At 36.6% G+C, this 20,299-nt stretch overlaps 2 protein-coding genes across 7 annotated transcripts in view; both read right to left on the bottom strand.

Moving 5' to 3' along the window:
- The window catches only part of LOC129565750 (transmembrane protein 192-like), a 147,365-nt gene that overhangs the window by 72,819 nt on the left and 54,247 nt on the right, over window positions 1–20,299 (bottom strand). The window lies entirely within an intron of this gene.
- LOC129565746 (GATA-binding factor C-like) overlaps window positions 1–20,299 on the bottom strand; it is a 78,497-nt gene that overhangs the window by 28,158 nt on the left and 30,040 nt on the right. For 5 of the 6 annotated variants that reach the window (XM_055440946.1, XM_055440948.1, XM_055440947.1 and 2 more), the window contains exons 3-5: window positions 9,453–9,718; window positions 8,718–9,258; window positions 54–195 (exon numbers count right to left, since the gene is read on the bottom strand). In XM_055440946.1, coding sequence (XP_055296921.1) covers window positions 54–195; window positions 8,718–9,258; window positions 9,453–9,718 — 949 coding nt within the window. Of the gene's footprint in view, window positions 1–49; window positions 196–8,717; window positions 9,259–9,452; window positions 9,719–20,299 lie in introns of all 6 variants that reach the window. The other variant, XM_055440951.1, reaches the window with a different exon arrangement.

Here is a 20,299-nt window from a genome sequence, read left to right as displayed (position 1 = left end):
TATGATTTGGTTACAAAAATTTCGGAAAATAAACTTTAGTGCAACTTACCAGTCTTCGTTTCGGTTTGATTAGCGGTCTATTTTGTCCGTTCATTTTGTAATACAGTCCACAGGCATTACACAAGTAATGGCCAGTACCGTCTCGTCGCCACAATGGCGTTGATGTTGCACCACAATTCACGCATTCTCTACCCTCTGCGAAATAGAACGAGAAAAGAAAACAGCATATCCATATTAAATAGAGTGCACAGTAGTGGCTCACCTATTTCGCCAGTGACCGAGAGAGAGAGATAGAGTGAATGAATCAAAGCAAAAACCTTCTGGTTTTGCCAAAAACTTTGATTCGGAAGTAAAATCATGTAGTCAAATAATTCCATCATTAAAATATTGTACACGAGCCAAACGAACTACTTGGCTTTTTTTTCTCTCGCACTTTGCTAAATATCCTTTATCGCGACCGTCAACTACATGATTTTATTTCCTGTATTAATTACATAATCATATCGATACACTGCAAATTACTTATACTATTTAGAAAAAAAACCATTTTATGTGCACTATTTATGTTAATTTTACAATCATTCATTATTGTTATTATGGAATGTATTTTTTTCCTTCTTTTTCTCCTTTTTTTTCCTTTGTCGATTTAAATTTAATAATGGAAATTTATGTAAACTAGCTCAATCATTTATCAAAAGCGCACACATACAAAGCACAACAGAAACAAAACACACAAAAAAAACATTGCACATTTTATCACGCAATGTGTAAGTAAGAGAGGCTACGAGTGCGCTTTTTCAATACATACCAACCAAAGTTTTATGCCTGTCAATGAATTTTCGATGCAAAATGAAAAGCAAAGTGCGTCTTTTGTTTTTATTCAAATCCAATTTTCATTCATTCTGCGCTGCAATTTTTGCATCAATGAACGGATTCGAATGAAGCGTTTTTTTTAAAACTCGAAACCGTCGTGAATAGATAGGCCTAGAGCGCATTTTTCTGAGAAGTGCACTTTTATGATGAAACATGTTTTGTGATTGGAATATTCGGTTTGGTAAATGAATTCGGTTTAGACGAACACTTTTTTTTGTGGATAAGAGAGAAATTGAATAAAGTGCGTATAATGTAATGTGTTGTGTTTTTGGTGTGTGTCACAAAATATTACAGTTACGAAACCATCTAATGTGCGTTAAACATTTATCGTTGTGGACATAGAGTTTTGGATAGACGAGAACGGCTCTAGGTCAAGCTTGTGCCGTACCGGTACAATTGCACGCATTTGTACGCCGATGCACGAACACCCGAAATGTTTGTCGTAGCCGAGGCACATTAATTTTTGTTTTCTTCTCTCTTTCTATTTCGTTGTACCGAATGGGGAAAATTACGACCTCAGATCATTAAAACGCTGATTTATTAGCAGCCAGAACGGTTTTTTTATGGCTGTTTGTTACCTTTTTCCTTATGCTTTCTTCTACACTAAATAGTTTTTATTTTTCGTTCGTTCGTTTTTTTTTGGTTTCAATTTTTCGAATTTCTTCGCCGAGAGGAGGTGAAATTGTGATTTTGTCATGTTCAATTCAAACAGACATTTCATATATTTATTTGTTTAACGAAGAGTTTTTTCTCTTTCGTTCCTTTTTTCGTTAATTTCACATTAATATTATGTTAGAGTTTATGGTTGCCCATGTTGTTCGATTTTTGGTGGACAAAAATCATGGCATTGCAATGAATGTGTGTGTGTGTGTGTATGTGGAAATTGATAAATTTTAGTCGTTCGAAAATGTTGGAGACATACACAGAAAAACGAATACCTGGCGTCTGGCCGACAGATGAGAAGAAAGTGAACGAATAAATGACAAAGACAAAAACGAACATTACGCTTCTTTGCTACTGAATGGATTCCCACAAATAAATTTCCCATTTCTATGTGATATCATCCATTTATTCACAATTTGTAGCTTTGGTTTCGGTGGAAAAAGAAATAATTTGATTTGGTTTCAAAAGAACGAAACCATTTTTTGTTTTTGTTTTTCAGCTTAAATTAATTTTTTAATGTACGAATTAAGTTTTTCGGTTGACCAATCAACAACGGTGATTTAATGCATTCTCGGAATGTGTCTAGCGTCAATATTTATTATTCTCGGAATATTCCATCATTCATGGTTGCAATTGCGTATATCATTTGACCAAATTGTATTAATTGTTGTCGGATGATGATCCGAATTGACAGAGCAACAAGGTACGCGAGAGTCAAAACAATGAGTTCAACTTTCCGCATGGAACTGGCCAAGCTGAACATTTTTCTATCCAAACAAAACAGAATAATTCTCTACCGATGAGAAAGTCGCTTGGAAATCCATTGACATTTATTTCAACTAAAAGCTAATTATCTAAATTGGAGCTTTTTCACGCACAATTATTTACAATAAACAGAAAAAAATGCTTCTCTCTCGTCCATCATATAGCGTTTGACGATTTTGACAGCAGTCGCGCGACGACGAGTCAAATCAAAGATAATTTCTCTTTTCCGTGGTTTGTCATTCATCATCGTTTGTAATTTATTTGATGTCGTAGTGCACGGCGAACGGCTCGACATCGAGTAATGAGCCGAAACAAATAGAATTTATTCAACTAATTCAAACGCAAATACTGAAATGTACGGGGGGGGGGTAAGTTCTTCTGTTGAATGGAAAAAACGAGTCCAAACCTTTGTGATGAGCATCAAGCTGTAGATTCAAAATGATTAAATTTTTGCTCACATTTTCAAATGGAGGAAAATGTCTGGTGAAAAATCGTGCGAGTTTTCGTCGTGGTGGTGATCAAGAAACACAACGACAACAACGACAACGAAAGACACGCTTAGTGAGTACAACGAAAAAGGCAACAGAAAATTCAATCAAATACAAAAATGAAACGCAAGAGAATGAAACTAAAAAATTCAACGAAAAACAAAATGTTTATAAATTGATTTACTGATGAATATTGTTCAACTACTGATTGCAGTCCATTAAAACAACGCTATGAATGAATAGGTTATTAAAATTGACTGAAATGTAATTAAAATTTACCACCGATTCAGACAAATGACTGATTGTCGGTCATCGATAAGTGTTTTTTTTTCCTTCAAATTTGTGACGCGAGCGTTCACAAATGCGGTGTGGATTCAAATTGAGATGTGTACATTTCTGCCACTGTCGCGCTTTGTTTTGGCTTCGGACATGGCATAATTACGCACATTTTCATTGGATTGCAGACGCATGCATACATGTCACATCGAAAAATTGTTTGCATCGCATGCAATATACCATATGAAATGGCGAAACAACAGACGAATATTTTAATTGCCGCACGTTCTTTCTGTCTTTGGAATTGAAGAAACTTTGCATCTAAATTGGCACAAGTCGAAATTCCTTAAAACTTTTTCGAATGAGCGAATCGAATCGAAGAGACGAAAAACGAGGAATTAATAACAAAATAGCTGTAAAATATCTCGTACTGAATTGTTCTTTTGCATGTAGAAAATTTGAATTTTATTTAACGAGAGCGAGAGAGAGAGAGAGTGCGCAAATGGAATATTGTTCTGGAATCGATGTTGGGTATATTCTCATTGATTTTTCTCTTTCTCTCTCGTTCGGCCAATTTCGCATGTGAAACAAAGGCAATAAATTTAAACACTGTGAGCAACCGAATCGAAAAGCAGCCAATAACGATGAACTACCAAGTTACAACTGTGGTCGAAGCCGAAATGCTATTGAAAAGCATAAACACTAGCCAATTCACATGGATGAAAAAGGCAGAAAAACGACGACGATGACGTCGACAACAACAACAGCGATCGTTTTACAGAAGAAAACAGGTAAAACATTAAATTTTTGGTGCCCTAACAACAATATTGTGGCAAAGTGATCATTTATTCGTTCTTTTTTTACTTCGTCTTTTGCTTCTTTTCTTGTCTTTTCGTCGTTGGTGTTTTGTTTCAGACAATGTATAAAATTAAAAACGATCTTCTTCCATCGGCTCTCGTCTCTATTTCTCTCTCTCCCTGTGGATGCTGACTCAAAGTTTTCGTGTCCTCTATAGAACAAAACAGTGCCTGACTTTTTATTCGACGGTAATTTCGTTCGAATTTGACCATATGATGATCTGAGCTAACTTCGTTAGTCACCTCCTGTCAACGAATCAAATATTAGAGAATGGATGGAACAGAAGAGTTCTAGTCAAGAAACGTCAATAAACAAACTGGCGCGTAGCACAAGTTTCAAACACTTTATGTGACGAATGTACACAGAGAGAGAGAGAGAGTGAAGAACGCAGCGGTCACAGGACAGACTCGTAGAAAATAATACGAGAAAAACCTTAATGACATTTACGTTATTTATTTATTTCATTTGTTCTTCTCACGCATACACACACAAGACGCCATGGCACTCATTCGCCCAAAAACGACGTTCGTCTTCTCTTTTTTTTACTAAGAATTTCACGAAACAAACTGTCACCCGATTAAAAAATATGTCCTCGATTTAGGCATTAAATTTTCCAAGTTTTCATTCCCTTTTTGTTGTTTTATTTCGAATTCGGACCGCTTTCAGAAGAATTACACACAGAGTTTGGTTCCTTCTTTGTATCTGTTGTTGTTGTTTTATTGTGACGTATCGATACAAATGCTCGTACACAAACGATTAAAAAGGAGAGGGACACAGAGAGAGTTTTGTTTTTAGCAAAAGTAGTGAATTTGATGCTGTTTTTTTTTATTATTTTCGGGTTTGTTTCGGGCTGGTTTATGGCGTGGTTGTTCGCTCTATTCTTGCGCAACAAATGAATATACCTGTTCTAATATGTGACGACGAGAGTGGAACGGCGAACGAAAATGAAATTGAAAAAAACAATCAGGCCATAAATTCATTCATTGGGCTCTGTTCAGTAGTCGTTAAGTATTTGCGGCGCTTCATTTTGTATGCGCAACAACAACAACAACAACGACCGAGCGATGCGTGTGTGCGCAGGTGTATTCTTCAAACAAACGAATTTTCCAAAGTTCGAATTTGAAGTGAATGCGTTAATAAATTGTCAATGCTTCATTTTTTGTACACAGCAATTTGATTCTGTCGTTACAATTGCCTGTTTTGGATGTTTTCAGTTGAATTTGGATCCTTATTACACATTCAAAGGCGATAGACATTTGTCTATGAATGCTAGAGTGCAAAAATATTGATAGCACATCACAGTTGCTACTAATTGCTATGAAGCAAAGCAGACAAAAAAAAGACGTTCCACATCCACTTAAATATTGTGTGCAATTATTTGCCGTAAGAATAGCTGTTATAAACTGTTGTGCGGTAACATGCGGTTCGATATGAATCTGCATTGAATAGATCACCTGGATCAGCAGCCGATATCAGATTCGATAAAAATCGATGTGTGTTTGCCTGTGAAAAATCGAACGCGCGCAAACATCGATATATTTTATGAATTATTTGATAATTTGTTCAGTTGCACTTAAAACTCCACGCTCCATTCCCGATACCATTCCCGTGTTTAGCATCTACCTTTTTCATGTGGCATTGAAGATTGTGAATTGTTGTATTATTTTCTGCACATGATTTCTTTTTGTTGTTGTTGTATATTCTCGTTGTCGTCGTCGTCGTCGTCGTTGTCGTTGCTCGTTGCTCGTTATAGCCGCTGTGGGAATTTGTCTCTGGCAAAGAGATGCGAGAGTCTTTTGTTTTGCACGGACGAACGGAACAATGTATTACACATTGCTGCGAAGACAATGTGGCCAGGGCGAGTATAACGAATACCCATAAAAATATGAATAAAATTGAGAACAATTACGAATGCGCCCGTATTATTTAATTAACATTGGCATAGAGAGCGAGAGAACAATGCACGATGTGCAGATATTTTGCTCTGCTTTGGCCCGAGTGAATGGTAATGATCGATTCGTTCGTTCCTTCGAAAACCCCAGCGCACAATTGGGAACATCGATACGTATTTGTGCAAGCTTAGCACAAATATGATTACAGTCATTTCTGTGGAAAAGAGCAGAGACACACACACACACATGGCAAAGCACGCGAACTCCGTTCGTTCCGTTGGCAAACGTTTGGCACACCAAAATATATGTGAGCACTGCACATATAGATACCACGTTGATTTTCTTCTTTTTGTTCAAAGTCACGTTTTTCGCTTTCCTTTTTTTTTACTTCTCGTCGTTGTTCTTTTTTTTCCTCTGCTGCACAAGTATCAAAATTTATATGCAAACAGTTCTTGGGTTCTGTGTTCTGATGTTGGAGCTGAGTTGTTGTTGGCTGTTTTCTTTATTAATAATTGTGTTACAACCGTGTACAAGAAGAAAACACATAACTGAAAGGGTCTGAAGGACTTACAGCGAACTAAGGAGAGAGCACAGTGTTGTTGTTGTTGTGCGAAGATGTCACTGTGCCAATTAATTGTTTGGTCTTTTTCTGTATTTCGCTTTAATTATATTGCAGCCTAAATTGACTTGAAAGTGGTATGATTCGATCGCGCACAGCGCACACACAACGATATCCTCCCGATATTACAGACGACAACGACAGATAACTGACGATGTTGCATAGATGATTTGGGGGGAGGGAGCGAAAAGAAAAGACGCAGTTGCGATTCGAAATGAATTTATTAATTGGCTATAAAATTCACACGAATTGTTGGTACATGTGTCACCACGTATGAGAATTTGTGCGTGCTGGCAGCCAAGAACCTTTCATCGACTTCGTATTGCCAACGATAAGAGAGGAAAAAAACACACCAGCAACAACAACAGCAAAACAGACACTCCATTAACCGAGAACACCGAAAAAAAGAGAGAACCATAATCACTGAACATATGTAGCACTCTTGTAACGGTTTTGTAAATATTTTGTGTTCGTTGTTGTTTAGATCGTGCTCAAGATGGATTTCGCGCGTGTGGAACGAAGAGGAAAAACTGAGCGAATAAACGCTATTAAGTGGTTCACCTTCGATATTTAACGAAAAAAATAAATACAGCAGCCGCAGCCGAGAACATGCACAGTGAGAAAATCATTGTTTGCTACACTGTTTTGCTCGGAGATTTTGCTGGAGTTTTTTTTTTCTTAGAGGATTCTACAACTGTTTTTGAAGGAGCTCAAGACTTATCAATCCATACGTGAAAGGAGAGCGAAATGCACCTATCAAATCGGTAACAAATGCCGGGCATGAGCCAGACAATCAACAATTTTGACGTAAATTGTTAAATTATAAGTTGTGCCGCATTCTCTAAATACACAATGATTCCACAAAAAATTTGTGGTTTCTTTTTTTTCAATTATTTTCTTCCTTTGTTGAACGAATTTTCCAAACAGAACCACCACCAATATAATTATATGGCGCATCGTGTCGATTTAGGTAATTGGTATTGATTAAGACAAACAATCGATGCGAGCCAGATGAACATAATTATCAGCGCTTATTATTCAGTTCATAAATGTTTTACTTTCATTCGGTTTCTTCGTTGTTATTAAATTGAATGATTCTGTCTTTTTCTCTTTCGGGCACACATTCCGTCCGTGCGCTTTGGCTGAATCAAACAATCTTTATTAATTGTGTGTGTATATCGAAATTGATGCAATCAATTATGTTGTTCCCCTGCCGATTGTTTGCTAATTCGTTTAGTGTTTTTTTTTTGGGTGGAAAAGAGTGAAACATTTGAAGTTTGTGCCTTTTTTATATTTGAAGAGTGATGATTAAAATAAAAGCCACAAATGTGCAGTGAACGGAAGAAAAAAACACATCAAAAATCAATTGTTCTATGGTAGAAAAATAATGGCGTTTCTAAACTGAAAACACTTGAAAAATTAGAACGGCTGAAAGTTTCAGTTTAGTGCTATTATTTAACTGGTTTATGGTGAGCAAAATTGGATTGCAGTGGCGTCTACCAACAAAATTACGATGCGACATTTAGCATTACGAAAAAACAAATCACGATACGTTATATCAACGAACATTCATCAACAACAGATCAAAGAATAACACGCACACACTTCAAGGTGTATTATGTATGTACGGATGAGTAAATACACAAACATTGCAGCACAGAGAAACATAGAGAGAGAGAGAGAGAGAGAAAGAGTGGTGAATATTAGTGGTGGCACAACGGTGGATTAGGTGCTCTAATATTGAACTGTTTGCATATTCGTTATGAGTGTGTGTATGTGTCGTTCTATTTGCTCATTACATCAACAACAAATTGCATATACAATCAATGAGTCAGTGAAATTAGAATAGCGCAAAAATAAACAGAAACAAAAGAACAGAAATGAACCGAACAAAAATGCATTAATCACATAAAACTAATAATAATAAATACAAACACTTAGAACGAAAGGAGAAAGTTGACATAAACACAAAATAAACAATAATGATAAATTGTAAAAATAACAGAAATAAAATGGGAAAATCCCCACAAACCGTGTCTAACTTGGATTTGTAGTTTTTTCTCTGTGTTGATGTTATTGAATTGATTTTTTCTTCTAAAACATACTGACAACGGTTTTGAGGTCAAAACAATTTTCTATGTTGGATTGTTTTGGTCTATTTTTGCTTCTTCCTTTTTCATATTACCGAAAAGAGTCGATCCATAGAACAATTTCAAGAGGGTGAAACATGTTGTCAGTATGTATTTAAAGAAAAATCTAAACGAAAAAACGTTTCTTTCTCACCAGCACTTGTCCGTGGTTTGGTCCGTTGTGGTTTATTGCCGGCCGACGATGATGAAGACAGTGACGACGAATGATGATGATGATGGTGGGAATGAAGTGGTGGACTTAAATTGCTTCGCATATTACCACCAATATTTGTACCACCTAGGCCACTATTACTGGGCGCATTGCCACCACTGTGAAATGACCCAGTTGCTGTGGCCACATTATTCGATGGATGATAGCTTTGATAGCTACTCTCGTAGCCGCTGCCACTATTTCCATACACACTTGGTGTATTATCGAAAAGTCCACCGTTTAAGGAACTACTTTGATTACTACTACTATTCGTATTATTGTTATTATTGCTATTCGAACTGTTATTGTTATTGGTATTGCCACTTGACGATGATGTCGTACCTTCACGTTGTTTCGGCGCTGACGATTGACTTGTACCATTTTGCTGTATCGACGGTTTTATGTCTAACGACGAACAATTGTCAGTTGATAATGAGGTAGTTGACGATGCTTGAGCCTGGTGCATAAATGCATTTACGGCAGCCTTAATGGTTGAGGTTTTACAAGAAAAAAGAAGAGAATGGAAACGGAATCTATTTAGTAAATGGAAAACACAGGAAGATTTGTTTTCGGAGAAAAGTTTTTTTTCGACTTTATCTAGTAGATTTTTCAAATTCAAAGGAAAAACATTCAAAATTAAACATAAAAAAATTAGAATATAATTAGAAATGTACGCACTTGATATTCGGAAGGTCCTGTTTGTACTGAATCAGGTGTTGAATCTTTTGGTGGTGTTGGAGGAAACGAAAATAGATGTTGGCCGGTTTGATGGCTTTGTACTACTTGACCAACTTTATCCTGTGGCTCTTGTGGACAAGCAAATGGGCTACCCCATGGACTGCCAGGCGCTAGTGATTTTGGTTCGCTTAGCCACGGATGCAATGGCGCATGGAAATGCGGCCTACAAATTTGTTGTGTACTGTGCGACGATGACATTCGTGAAGCTGCAATTAAAAGAAGGGAGAGAAAATGTTAAAAACAAATTTGAATAGAAATCGGTAAAAAATGCCTTTTGTTCAAATAGATTCGAATTCATTGATGATGAAACGAGAGAGAAAAAGAGATAAACTAGAAGTCATTTGAGATGGTAAGTAATATCATCGAAAGGAGAGACAATAAAAATTTCCATCCATATGTCTTATGGGCATTAACACACGATGTGTGCCGGCAATAACACAACACTTTACATTAATTTTAATCCATATAATTATTTTATGTGCAATAAGGAAAGGTGCGCACAGTGTGTATTTTGTTCCATCACAACACACGGACACATGGACACACCGACAATGAATGAAGCACAGAGACGAGACTATTTTAACATAATAATGCACTTCCATAATTTATTCATTGTCCATATGGAAAATAAATAATGATCGCTAAAATGGTATTATATATGAATGGGCAAGCGGAATAATGAAACGTAATTCTGTTTTTAAATGAAGTGCCTCTGAGAAAATTTTTCAGTAAAAAAGCCCCACAAAAATATTGTCTGAATAAGATTTTCATACAAATTTTTATCAGACAATATTTTTGTGGGGCTTTTTTACTGAAAAATTTTCTCAGAGGCACTTCATTTGAAAACAGAATTACGTTTCATTATTCCGCTTGCCCATTCATATGGAGTGCAGCACTCTTTTGAAGCAAAGCAAAGCAAAGCCAATGCTCATGTTGTACTTGCTCGTAGTGCTGACGGAACGTTTTACACACCGGTTATTATCATAATAAATACACACATACACACATACTGGAGAGCAATCCAAAAGAATTTGCTAAACACTCATCGAACATCGAGCATCGATCGCGTCCATGGAATGTGTATGTGTGAGTGGACTCAAAACGTTGTAACTCTTTGGCGTGAGTAAGTAGTTACGATTACTTTATTGTCCCGCAAAACTTTCAATATCCAGCAACAATATGTTGCAATGTGTGCGCCGCGGTTCAAATGAGGAGATGCAGTGACCGCAATTCAGCATCTTGTCGAATTTTTCTTCTTTGATATCGCATTTTTTTTCATTAAGTGTCTCGAGGCGATTGTGATAAAACAACGGTTTGGGCATAATGTCAGTAATAATATATATGACTAACACCACTTATTATTGCTATTATTCACCATCCTCTTGTCCAGCAAACTCTTTTTTTTGCGATAGAGTGGCGAACAATAAAAAAAATGCCATCATCCGTTTGCACCGACATTGTCACAATTAAAGCAAATCATGTACCGAAGAGAAGAAGAAAAAAAAAGTTATATGCTGATCGAAAAGTGTGTACTTTTCGTTTCATGGTCGAGTGTCGGCAGTAAATGGAGTGTCAGTTATTTGAAATGGCGATAGAAATGCTCGAAATGAAATATAATAACAATAATAAGTAGGCACAGCAATAGCAACAACACAGAAAACACTACCAGAGGAGAAAATCGCCATAAATATAATGCATTCGACATTCTTAAGTAATGCCATTGTGCACCTTCTTTCGCTCTATGAAGAATGCAATGTATTCCCAATCCTGTACATATAATTTTCTTTCACTGTTTTATTGGCAGCCAAGGATAAATACATAGAGCACATATTTCTTTTATCGAAAGATTGGAACAAATCGCGGTTAAAATACGGTTCTGTTGTCGTTCAGCACAAAGTACCACAGAGACGGCATTTTAACCGAGAGGTGATTCTTTGCTTTGGCTCATACATCACAAATTGTCTTCGGGCCTTCTTAGTTTTTATCGCAAAAGTGGATACGGATACGCTTGACTGTGTCGTACTGAAACCACCATATAAACATACCGAAAGCCAAGTTATGACAACACAAAAATCATTAATCATGCCACTCACAAAATTTGCCGTGATTTTTGCATCAGGAAAAAAAATCAATCATCTTCATAAAAGTTTGGAAAGAACGCAGAAAAATACACGGAAATTTTTTCTGGTAAATTGTTCTAAAATGATCAATTCAAATTCGAAAAAGAGTAAGGGTTTTGATTGGAAAAGGAATTTTGCCCAAAAAAAACTGTTTGTTCTGTTATTGCGTGACAAATACTCTTCTGAATCAATATTTCCGCAATCATTTTGATGCTGAATCGCTGCAATTACGCACACTATCTCGAAACGGCAGGTAGGAAAAAAGAAGCGTACAATTTCATATCGATCGATCGATCGGTAAATAATTGCTGCTGAATGAAATATTACATCATCTAAATCTACCGCGTGTATACGTGGATTATCAATGTCCTCTGGCGATTTCTGGTCTTTTTTTCTGCATTTTTCTTCTGTTTCATCTCTTCGTTTTTTTTTCCGTCTTTATCTGGTTCAACTCCTTACTCGCACCGTGCGGCATTGAATATCAATTGGGCTTTGAAGTGGCAAGGTGATGGAAGTGCATTTATTGGCCATACAGTTATGCATAAATCAAACAAAATGTGACAGTTTTACGTGTAAATTATAAATTATCAATCATCTGATATTACATCAAGTAATATAGTACGTTCGACATCGAACTACTTCAGATATTCCCTCTGTCTTTCACTGCTGTTATCTGGCAAACAATGAACGAGCCATAAGTCTTTCTTTCTTTCCTTTTTTTTCTCTCCCGCATGCTCCGAGTACAATCTTCATCTCGGTGCGGCTACTCAAGAAGAAACCGCAACACAAATATATGGAGAAAAACGATACGAAAATAAGATTACATGACATTTGGCACAAATGTGCAGCTAGAACAATGCTTTGCAATGGAATCCATTTAATTGTTTGTAGCAATATATATGAAAACAAAATGCCTATTAGACGACCGTTGCGTTTTCTTTCCACATTATGTGTTTTGTATATGTGTTCATTGTGTGCATTAACTACGAAGTGAGCCTACGTATGGCCTAAGCAGCGCGCATTGCATTGAGCAGTCAAGAACGCCATTTACCATAAGCTACACCTTTTTTTTCTCTTCTCCACATTCGTTTCAATTTCGCTTCCTCGTTTTGTTTGCTTTTTTTCCACCAACTTATGTTCCTTTTCAATTACACACCGTTTTCGTTGTTTGGTTTTGTTCATTTGGACGATTGTCGAACATTTTTGTTTATGTAATTGAGCTTGCGCTTATGCTTTTTTTCGTCGTAGCCGTTGTTGTTGTTGTTGTTGTGTGTGTGCGCGCGCATTGTATGCAATTCCTTTGTTTCATTCTTCTTTTAATTCAAAGCAAAATGCCAACAATTGCAAAACCAATTGGATTCCTATAATAATTGCTACACATCGCATAAATGGACCGAAAACTTGGCAATTTTCGTGTTTGACAAGCTGCAAACATTTGTTTGGTTCGTGCCCATTTGACGCTAATCAACTGCGAATTAACATTTGTTTTTTTTTTGTTATTTTGGCGAAGAAATTTGTTCGGTGACAAAATTGAATGAAACCAAACAAATCCGTATTGCAATTAGATACTTGTTGTTCCAGTGGAAAAAGATATGATTTCATCGGAAATGTGCTTATGGTTTTATGAGGTCAATAATTCCACGGTCAAATACATCTTGAGCTACGATGTGGAAAGTGCATTGGTGTGATAGAAGGAGTTTTTATACCGTAATATTAAATCATATCGTAGCAATTGCAGCAATTTTCACCAAACATATTGCTGTTGTAGTCAAACATGCCTGCAGATTGCTTTTCTCTGTGAGTTAAAAAAAACATTGATACATGAAACGGATTGCTCTTGAATTATATTCAATTCATTTCGTCTACAATGCCAATATAAAATATAATAAGAAAAGTCATGTGCCGTCAAATATTTTTCCTTGAAGTTGAAAGGAATGAAAGGAGAGAGAGAGAGAGAGAGATTGAAAGAAAAGAAGCATATTTATTCAATTTAGTTCCAATTAAAATTGGCTTATTTTACCAGTTTTAATAGACTGAATGAAAAAGTTAATTAGCCGACAGACGAAACTTTTCAGCTGCATTAAATAGCTGTTGTATCAAACATACACACACACGAAGCGAAGAAAAAAAAATCATAATTATATGTTGGCTGTGGCCAACGTTTTGCCAGACCGTACGCTAAATGCACTTTATTGTTGTGGTTTAATTGATAAAAGCATAAATCGCCGCACGCATTCATTCGCACATATTCGGGGCGCATTTTAATGCTATTGATGAGCTCCTTTTGGTTTGCATCACTTGTAACAAACAGCATTTAATGTAGTGAAATAAGAAAGTGATCTCAACTGCAAAGCCAAACAGTTTGAGGAAAAATAATACTTTTTTTTCTTGTGTCTGTGATAACGACCGTTATTTATGTGAAAATACCGAAAAATTTAATTGAAAGAACATGCACAATCAAAATGATGAGGCGACATTAGAATGGATAATGTTTCCATTTGATTTGCAGGAGTTGAAATGAACGTAATTCCATCCGTCATAGTCGCTTGGCAGATAATTATGACATAAGGTTCTAAGAATTCGGTCTTGAAATGCACTGCACTTTCGCCATCTCAATGCTGCCCGATCCAAGCGGACACACAATCTCTCTTTTCAACAAAATCATATTTCATTTTGCAGTGTGGTGTTGTTGGCTGCATTTAAAAATGACTCGCTCGTTTCTGTCTTCCGTGCCGCGTATATTTCTTAATGCCACCTTCTTGTGGTTGGCTTTTGTTTTAGTAGTTCTATGTGTTTGTTTATTAAATTTTTTTACTGCGCATAAAGTGTGTTCATCTCTGTTTTCTCTCATCCTCGCTCTCATTTGCGCTTCGTTTCGTTTGAAGAAATTCTAAGAGTGTATCCAAATGCCTGCGCGAACGGCTTCTTATTGCTTAAGATTATAAAGTGTTTTCTTCGTTGCCCATTTTTTTTTTGTTTCGTCTCTGTTTCTGTTCAGTTCTGTTGCGATGGAATGTTTTGTTTTAAGTTTTCATTAAGGTCTCTCTCGCTTGCGCACATGAGACGTCGTTCATTGTTGTATGTTTGATGTGTGTATACGGTATTTGATTTAATACAATGCGCACCAAGATGGATGCAAAAGAACGAACAGAGAACGCAAGCGAGCAAGCGAGCAAGCGAACGCGTACACAAACTAATCAACATTTTTTTTATGGCATTTTCCCTTGTCTTTTCGCTTGTCCGCGTGTATATGAGTGTGGCACTCTTGGATCATTGTTTTTGTCCATTCCCTTGATTTCTTTGTTTTTTTTTTATTCTCGGTGATTTTCTTCGTCGACAAAAAAAATGGTATTAAATAAATGACTTTTACTTTATTTTAGTTCACGAACAAAATGATATTCAGATTATTCATTAAATTAATTTTTCGTGGTTTGAATTTCTAATTAGATTTTATATAATTCGTTTTATTTGTCTCTTCACTTTGGTTTGGGGTGAAAGAAACACTTTTGTTTCTTAATGAAGTATGACGCGATTTTCCTGGAATTGAAAACTGGAAGTACGCTCTACGCACACGGATGCTGAAGAAATTGCCTATGATCATTGGGAAATTGATAGCAATTTACACCACCAATGGTTTTACAGTTAAATCAGAGAGAAGTGTATTCAATACGTACTCCCACCTCGCATGGAAGAACTCACATACATGAAACGGCATATGAATTGAATTGACCCGGCATGAGATTTTCTTCAAACAAGATGCGATCAAAACCATAACAAAATCGATTTATTGATAACATAATAATGTTTAGCACCTTTTCAATGGAAGTTGTCATTAAATTAAATATGGCATCTTATGAATATATCGTTTATTGCTTGCAGACAAGTTCTCTGCAGCGCGTACGGAAAAAAACAATTGCAATTTATAATCGGGTCCAGATGACATCGCTAATCTAAACAAGAATTTGCTGATGAAAACCAATATTTGCCGAGAGTGTTGCCTCCGATCATGCATGCAAAACGAAACGACCGAAGAAAAAAAACATCAGAAAATGGCCAGAAACGTACACCACACGCATTACATTGTGTTGCGCTCACCTTAGCACGAATCTCTGTTGCTTAAACGGTGTAAGTGTTTTGTTTGCAGCTAAATAATAATTTCATTGAAAATAAATTTATAAATAATTTATAAACATATCGATGCATTATATGCATGTTTTTCCTTCAGATCGCTTCAGAGAAGTAACAGAAAAAAAAGGAACAGTCATTACATTATTTTTGTGTAGATAATCCGAGAGGCGATCGAGCGAGCGAGAATGTGAGGGAGAAAGAGCGAGTGGAACAAACACAGCACAACAAACGAATTTGGAATTGTTGAAATGATAAAGTTTTGGGTCTGCACAACACAAACACTTAAGCTTCGAATGTATCTTCACAGTATGTGGTCGCATCGAGTTAGAGACGTAAAGTCAACGTAAAACAAATATTTTATTATGTATGCTTAAGGAGGCCTCTCTCTAACTCTCCACACATTCACAGTGGCCAAGAGTGTGAGTGAGAGAGAGAGAGAGAGTCAAGAGGCATGCACAGCACTCGCGCATACGCGAAAAAGTAACCGAATACACACATTGCCGCTGTAACACACACCTGGTGCATATTCATTCCTGTTTAATTCTCTCTCTCTCTCTCTCTCTCTCTCTCTCTCTCTCTCTCTCTCTCTCTCTCTCTCTCTGCTTCTTTTTTCACATTGGCTTTGGAGTTTTCAGTTGGCTTGTTTCTTAACTTCAAGTCTGTGTGTACTTTTCACTGAATATATTCTGAACTGTTCGGTTCTTATAAGGTACCGAAATGGAAAATGTTAAGCTCAAAGATAAGAGATATGAACATTACAACATTTCCAAAGTACTTGGAACCAGAGAGGGTTTATTATTTAGCATTAATGCCATTATTTTATTTTTTTCGTTCTTCTATTGGTGCTCATTTTAATAGAGGCTCTATTATAGTGGGGACATTTAACCAAGCTGTCTGCATTTGCTCATTCGCTGAGGAATTCAAGAAAATTGTTCCACATTTGCGAAATTTGTTCCAATTGAATGGCGAAATTAGCTCTTCAACCCATAGCAGAACAAAAGCGAACGAACTAGATTAACAAGCCACTATTTGGACAGTGAAATTGATTGCAATGAAGAAGAGTATCAATCTAATTTGAACCATATGCTCTAATATGCCGGCATTTAAATGATAATTATCCAATTTGGCATACTTTACGCGCGGTACATAACGCATTTGTACATCGTTCGACAACAATATGATCACACTAATGATTATTATGACGCTGATTACAGTTATTATTTCAGCAAAAATAAATTTAACCTTAATTTCAACTTCAAGTAGCCAGAACTAGCTACACTCGACACTCTGTGTTCAATTCTAGCGTCACAAAACACAGTGTCTGCTGATTTTTCAAAACGTAAATTTGTCAGCGATTTGATGTGAGCTTATGCAATTAAGACAGTCAGATCGGACGTCGATAAAATGTGTGGTCGGTTTCGCGCGACCATTCCAAAATAGCAAGCGTTACAATTTATTTTTATGTGTATATTACTCATTTCTTTACGTACGAATTAATTCTGCCCCAGACGATGTGAGTAAATACGCAAAATTTACAAGAAAATGCTCAATTCATATTCCAGACGCGCGCACGACAACCGAATCATCGTATTCGATCGATGTATGCGTTGCTCCACATTTCATGTGGTCGAACCCATAAAAAAAATTGAGACATTGTGCTCCAGCTTATCGGCAACATTGATGCAACTGCAATGCAAAATGGTAATTTTTTACGAACAAACACCGAAAAGAGGCGAAAAAAGGAACGAAAACACATTCAATGCATAATAGTCACTGTGCATGAGCCCACAACATACTAAAAGTGTGCTCAGAATCGACAATAAAAACGACGACAGAAAAAAATGGCGCAAATTTTTGCACAGTACATCGAAATTAATCAAGTACGTTTCGTCTAGCGTCTAGCCAACTGATGAACACAAAACGCATAAAACAATAAAAACACTTTATTAATTCCTGTCAATGACGCCGAACATGATTTTTTGTTTGTTTCATACGCCAGACTGTGTCAAACCAATGAACTTTTTTATTTCTTTTATTAGGCCATAAAATAAAGTTTTGTCATTTTTTTTCGTTTTGTTTATGGAAATGCGTCGAAGTTAGGCTTTGCTTTACCTGGAAACTATTTGGGAGTGACAATAATTCACCAAATTTTCATGAATTGATAAGTTTGGGTCATAAATTTGTTCATTTGGATTTTGTTTTCAATCTTGCAATGTTTTCTGATTTTGTGCTTGTTCTCAATGCACTTGAATTCGGCGAATCTCAAAAAATTCAGGTAGAATAAGTGATGTACGTATTGATCGGAAGAAGAAAGCAGAATCGAAGACGGATATATAGATTAACCTTTCTTACGTTAAAACAAGTTCATTTACGGCGTTTGTGTATGGTTTTTTTTTTGGTTGTACGGTGCCTTTTGGTGGCCATTGTTTTGGCAGTGCGAAAGAGAGAACATAATCTGTCTGAGACTGCCTAATGTATTATTAATGACTTGGCGTTTCACAGTTGCATTGTCCACACTCACATACAATATGTCTCTGTGTTAGTCTCTGAAATCGGCTAAAATGAATTCTCTATGCCACAAAGGGCCAATAAAACACATTCAATTCTTTTCCGTACTTCAAGTGTCGTTTAACGTGTTTTTTTGCTTCTAGAATAGTCAAAGCATGTTAGACTATAGGTTGAAAGGACAGACATGAGAGGACGAAAATACCGATGCAATGAGCTTAGAAATAAGCACTGCGTTTGTACTGTGAACGTTTGGAATTCTGAGGCGTTAAAAGCATCCTCTGCTTCTACATGAATATGAAAATTCACTTTCAATGTGCGCAGTACACTGTATGTTGCGGTCAGCAACAAAACACATATTTCTCGTGAATTTGTCTCATCGATTGCAATTGCCTAACGCCTGTTTAGCATTTTTATTGAATTTCTCGTGAAAATATCGATGTGCACGAATCGAATGACAACAACAACGCAGAGGAACTGCATTCGCAAATAATGAATGAAGATTCAGCGAACAAATGACAACGACACGATTTCGCATGAACGATCGCCTGGTGAACGACGAATTTGCTTAAATTTAAATACAGAAAAAAATGCAGCATGAGCGATTGAAAAAAAATACGTGTGTTTATATTGTTTATCGGAGCATTCCAACTCTCGCTCTCTTCATATTCATATTTGCTGAGTACGCGCGCATGTTTATTGTCTCTCGATTGTCTGGTCCAGTTCGAGTGCTGGCAGAAACTTTTTTTTTCCATCGTCGTCGTCGTTGTTGTGAACGACACACATTAACATTAATATTTTGCCGTGTTTCTCAATTGGCGAACCACAAAGATCTGTCTCTATACGATGCGCACTAGCGGAAGAGAGAGAGCAAAAAACACACACACAACAAGTAAAAATGGCATGATATGCGCACACAAGTCAAAAATGAAAACACACAGCGAAAAACATACAAAATGCAAAACATATGAAACGTGCGCGCAATGAACAGTGTAACTTTCAAACACATTTTGACAAATGAATCACAACAATAACGAGAGAAGAAAAAAAACACACAAGACTCTTCATTCTTTGGAATATGTGCAGTACGGCTATATCATACACCGCCTCATGTTCGAGAATATTTGTGTTGCGTTAGCAAAAACCGATTTTGAACTCTCGATGTCGCAGTGCATCTGGTGTATTCTCTATATCTATCTCCAAACGAGAAGAATACCAATGTCGAACGTTCAAATTTGGATGGCAATGCTCGCGCTCGCGCGCCCGCGCACACGCACAACTTTCAAGTCATATCACATTCATTTCACTAGAATTCTTTGAAATCCATTGGCCAAATGTGTATTACAATGTTTGAGCACGAATGAAAAAAAATCGAAAAAAAGAAGGCAACAGAAATCGGTATCGATACATTACCATGCCATGTGATCAATGGCGATTGAGTGAGCAAATCACACACATGGAGAGACAACGCAAATAATACGGATAAAATACGACAAGCGAATAAAATATTAAATTTTGAAACAAAAACATTCATTGAAAAATTATGTAAAATATGCAGAAAACTTTTTTTTTCTTTCTTCCATCGCGAATGCGGACCAAAACGAAACGAGAGAGAGAAACGCACATTGCATCGTGGAGATGTTGCACGCTTGGTTCAGGAGAGCACACAGAGCTGCTCTCTCTCTCTCTCTCTCGTTTTGTTTGTTTTTCGTCCGTTTTATCTGTTTCGATTTTGACAAATTTTCTTGTGTTCTTTGTTGCGCGAAATTTCGATGTTGCGGAATGTTTATTTCTGTTTAGATTTGTATCGGTGTGAGGATTTTCATGCTTTTTGTGTGGATATTGATGGTATATTCTTGTCGTTCTTGAAATCCCTTTTGCGTTTTGCATTCTTTATTAGACGAATGGTTTGAGTCAAATTGTTTGACTGTCACTTTTGATCCTTAATACCAAACCGTCAAGATGACGATTATAACAATGGTTTTAAGTTGACAGAATACACAACGATTGAAGCCATTTAACATTTTATCTAAA

This window comes from Sitodiplosis mosellana, unplaced genomic scaffold (genome assembly GCF_009176505.1).
Source record: "Sitodiplosis mosellana isolate CC-2019 unplaced genomic scaffold, AAFC_SMos_1.0 Smas_scaffold_3, whole genome shotgun sequence".
Taxonomy (NCBI): Eukaryota; Metazoa; Arthropoda; class Insecta; order Diptera; family Cecidomyiidae; genus Sitodiplosis; species Sitodiplosis mosellana.
The sequence above is the reverse complement of the archived record's forward strand: the minus strand, read 5'-3'. Positions and strand labels throughout refer to the sequence as shown.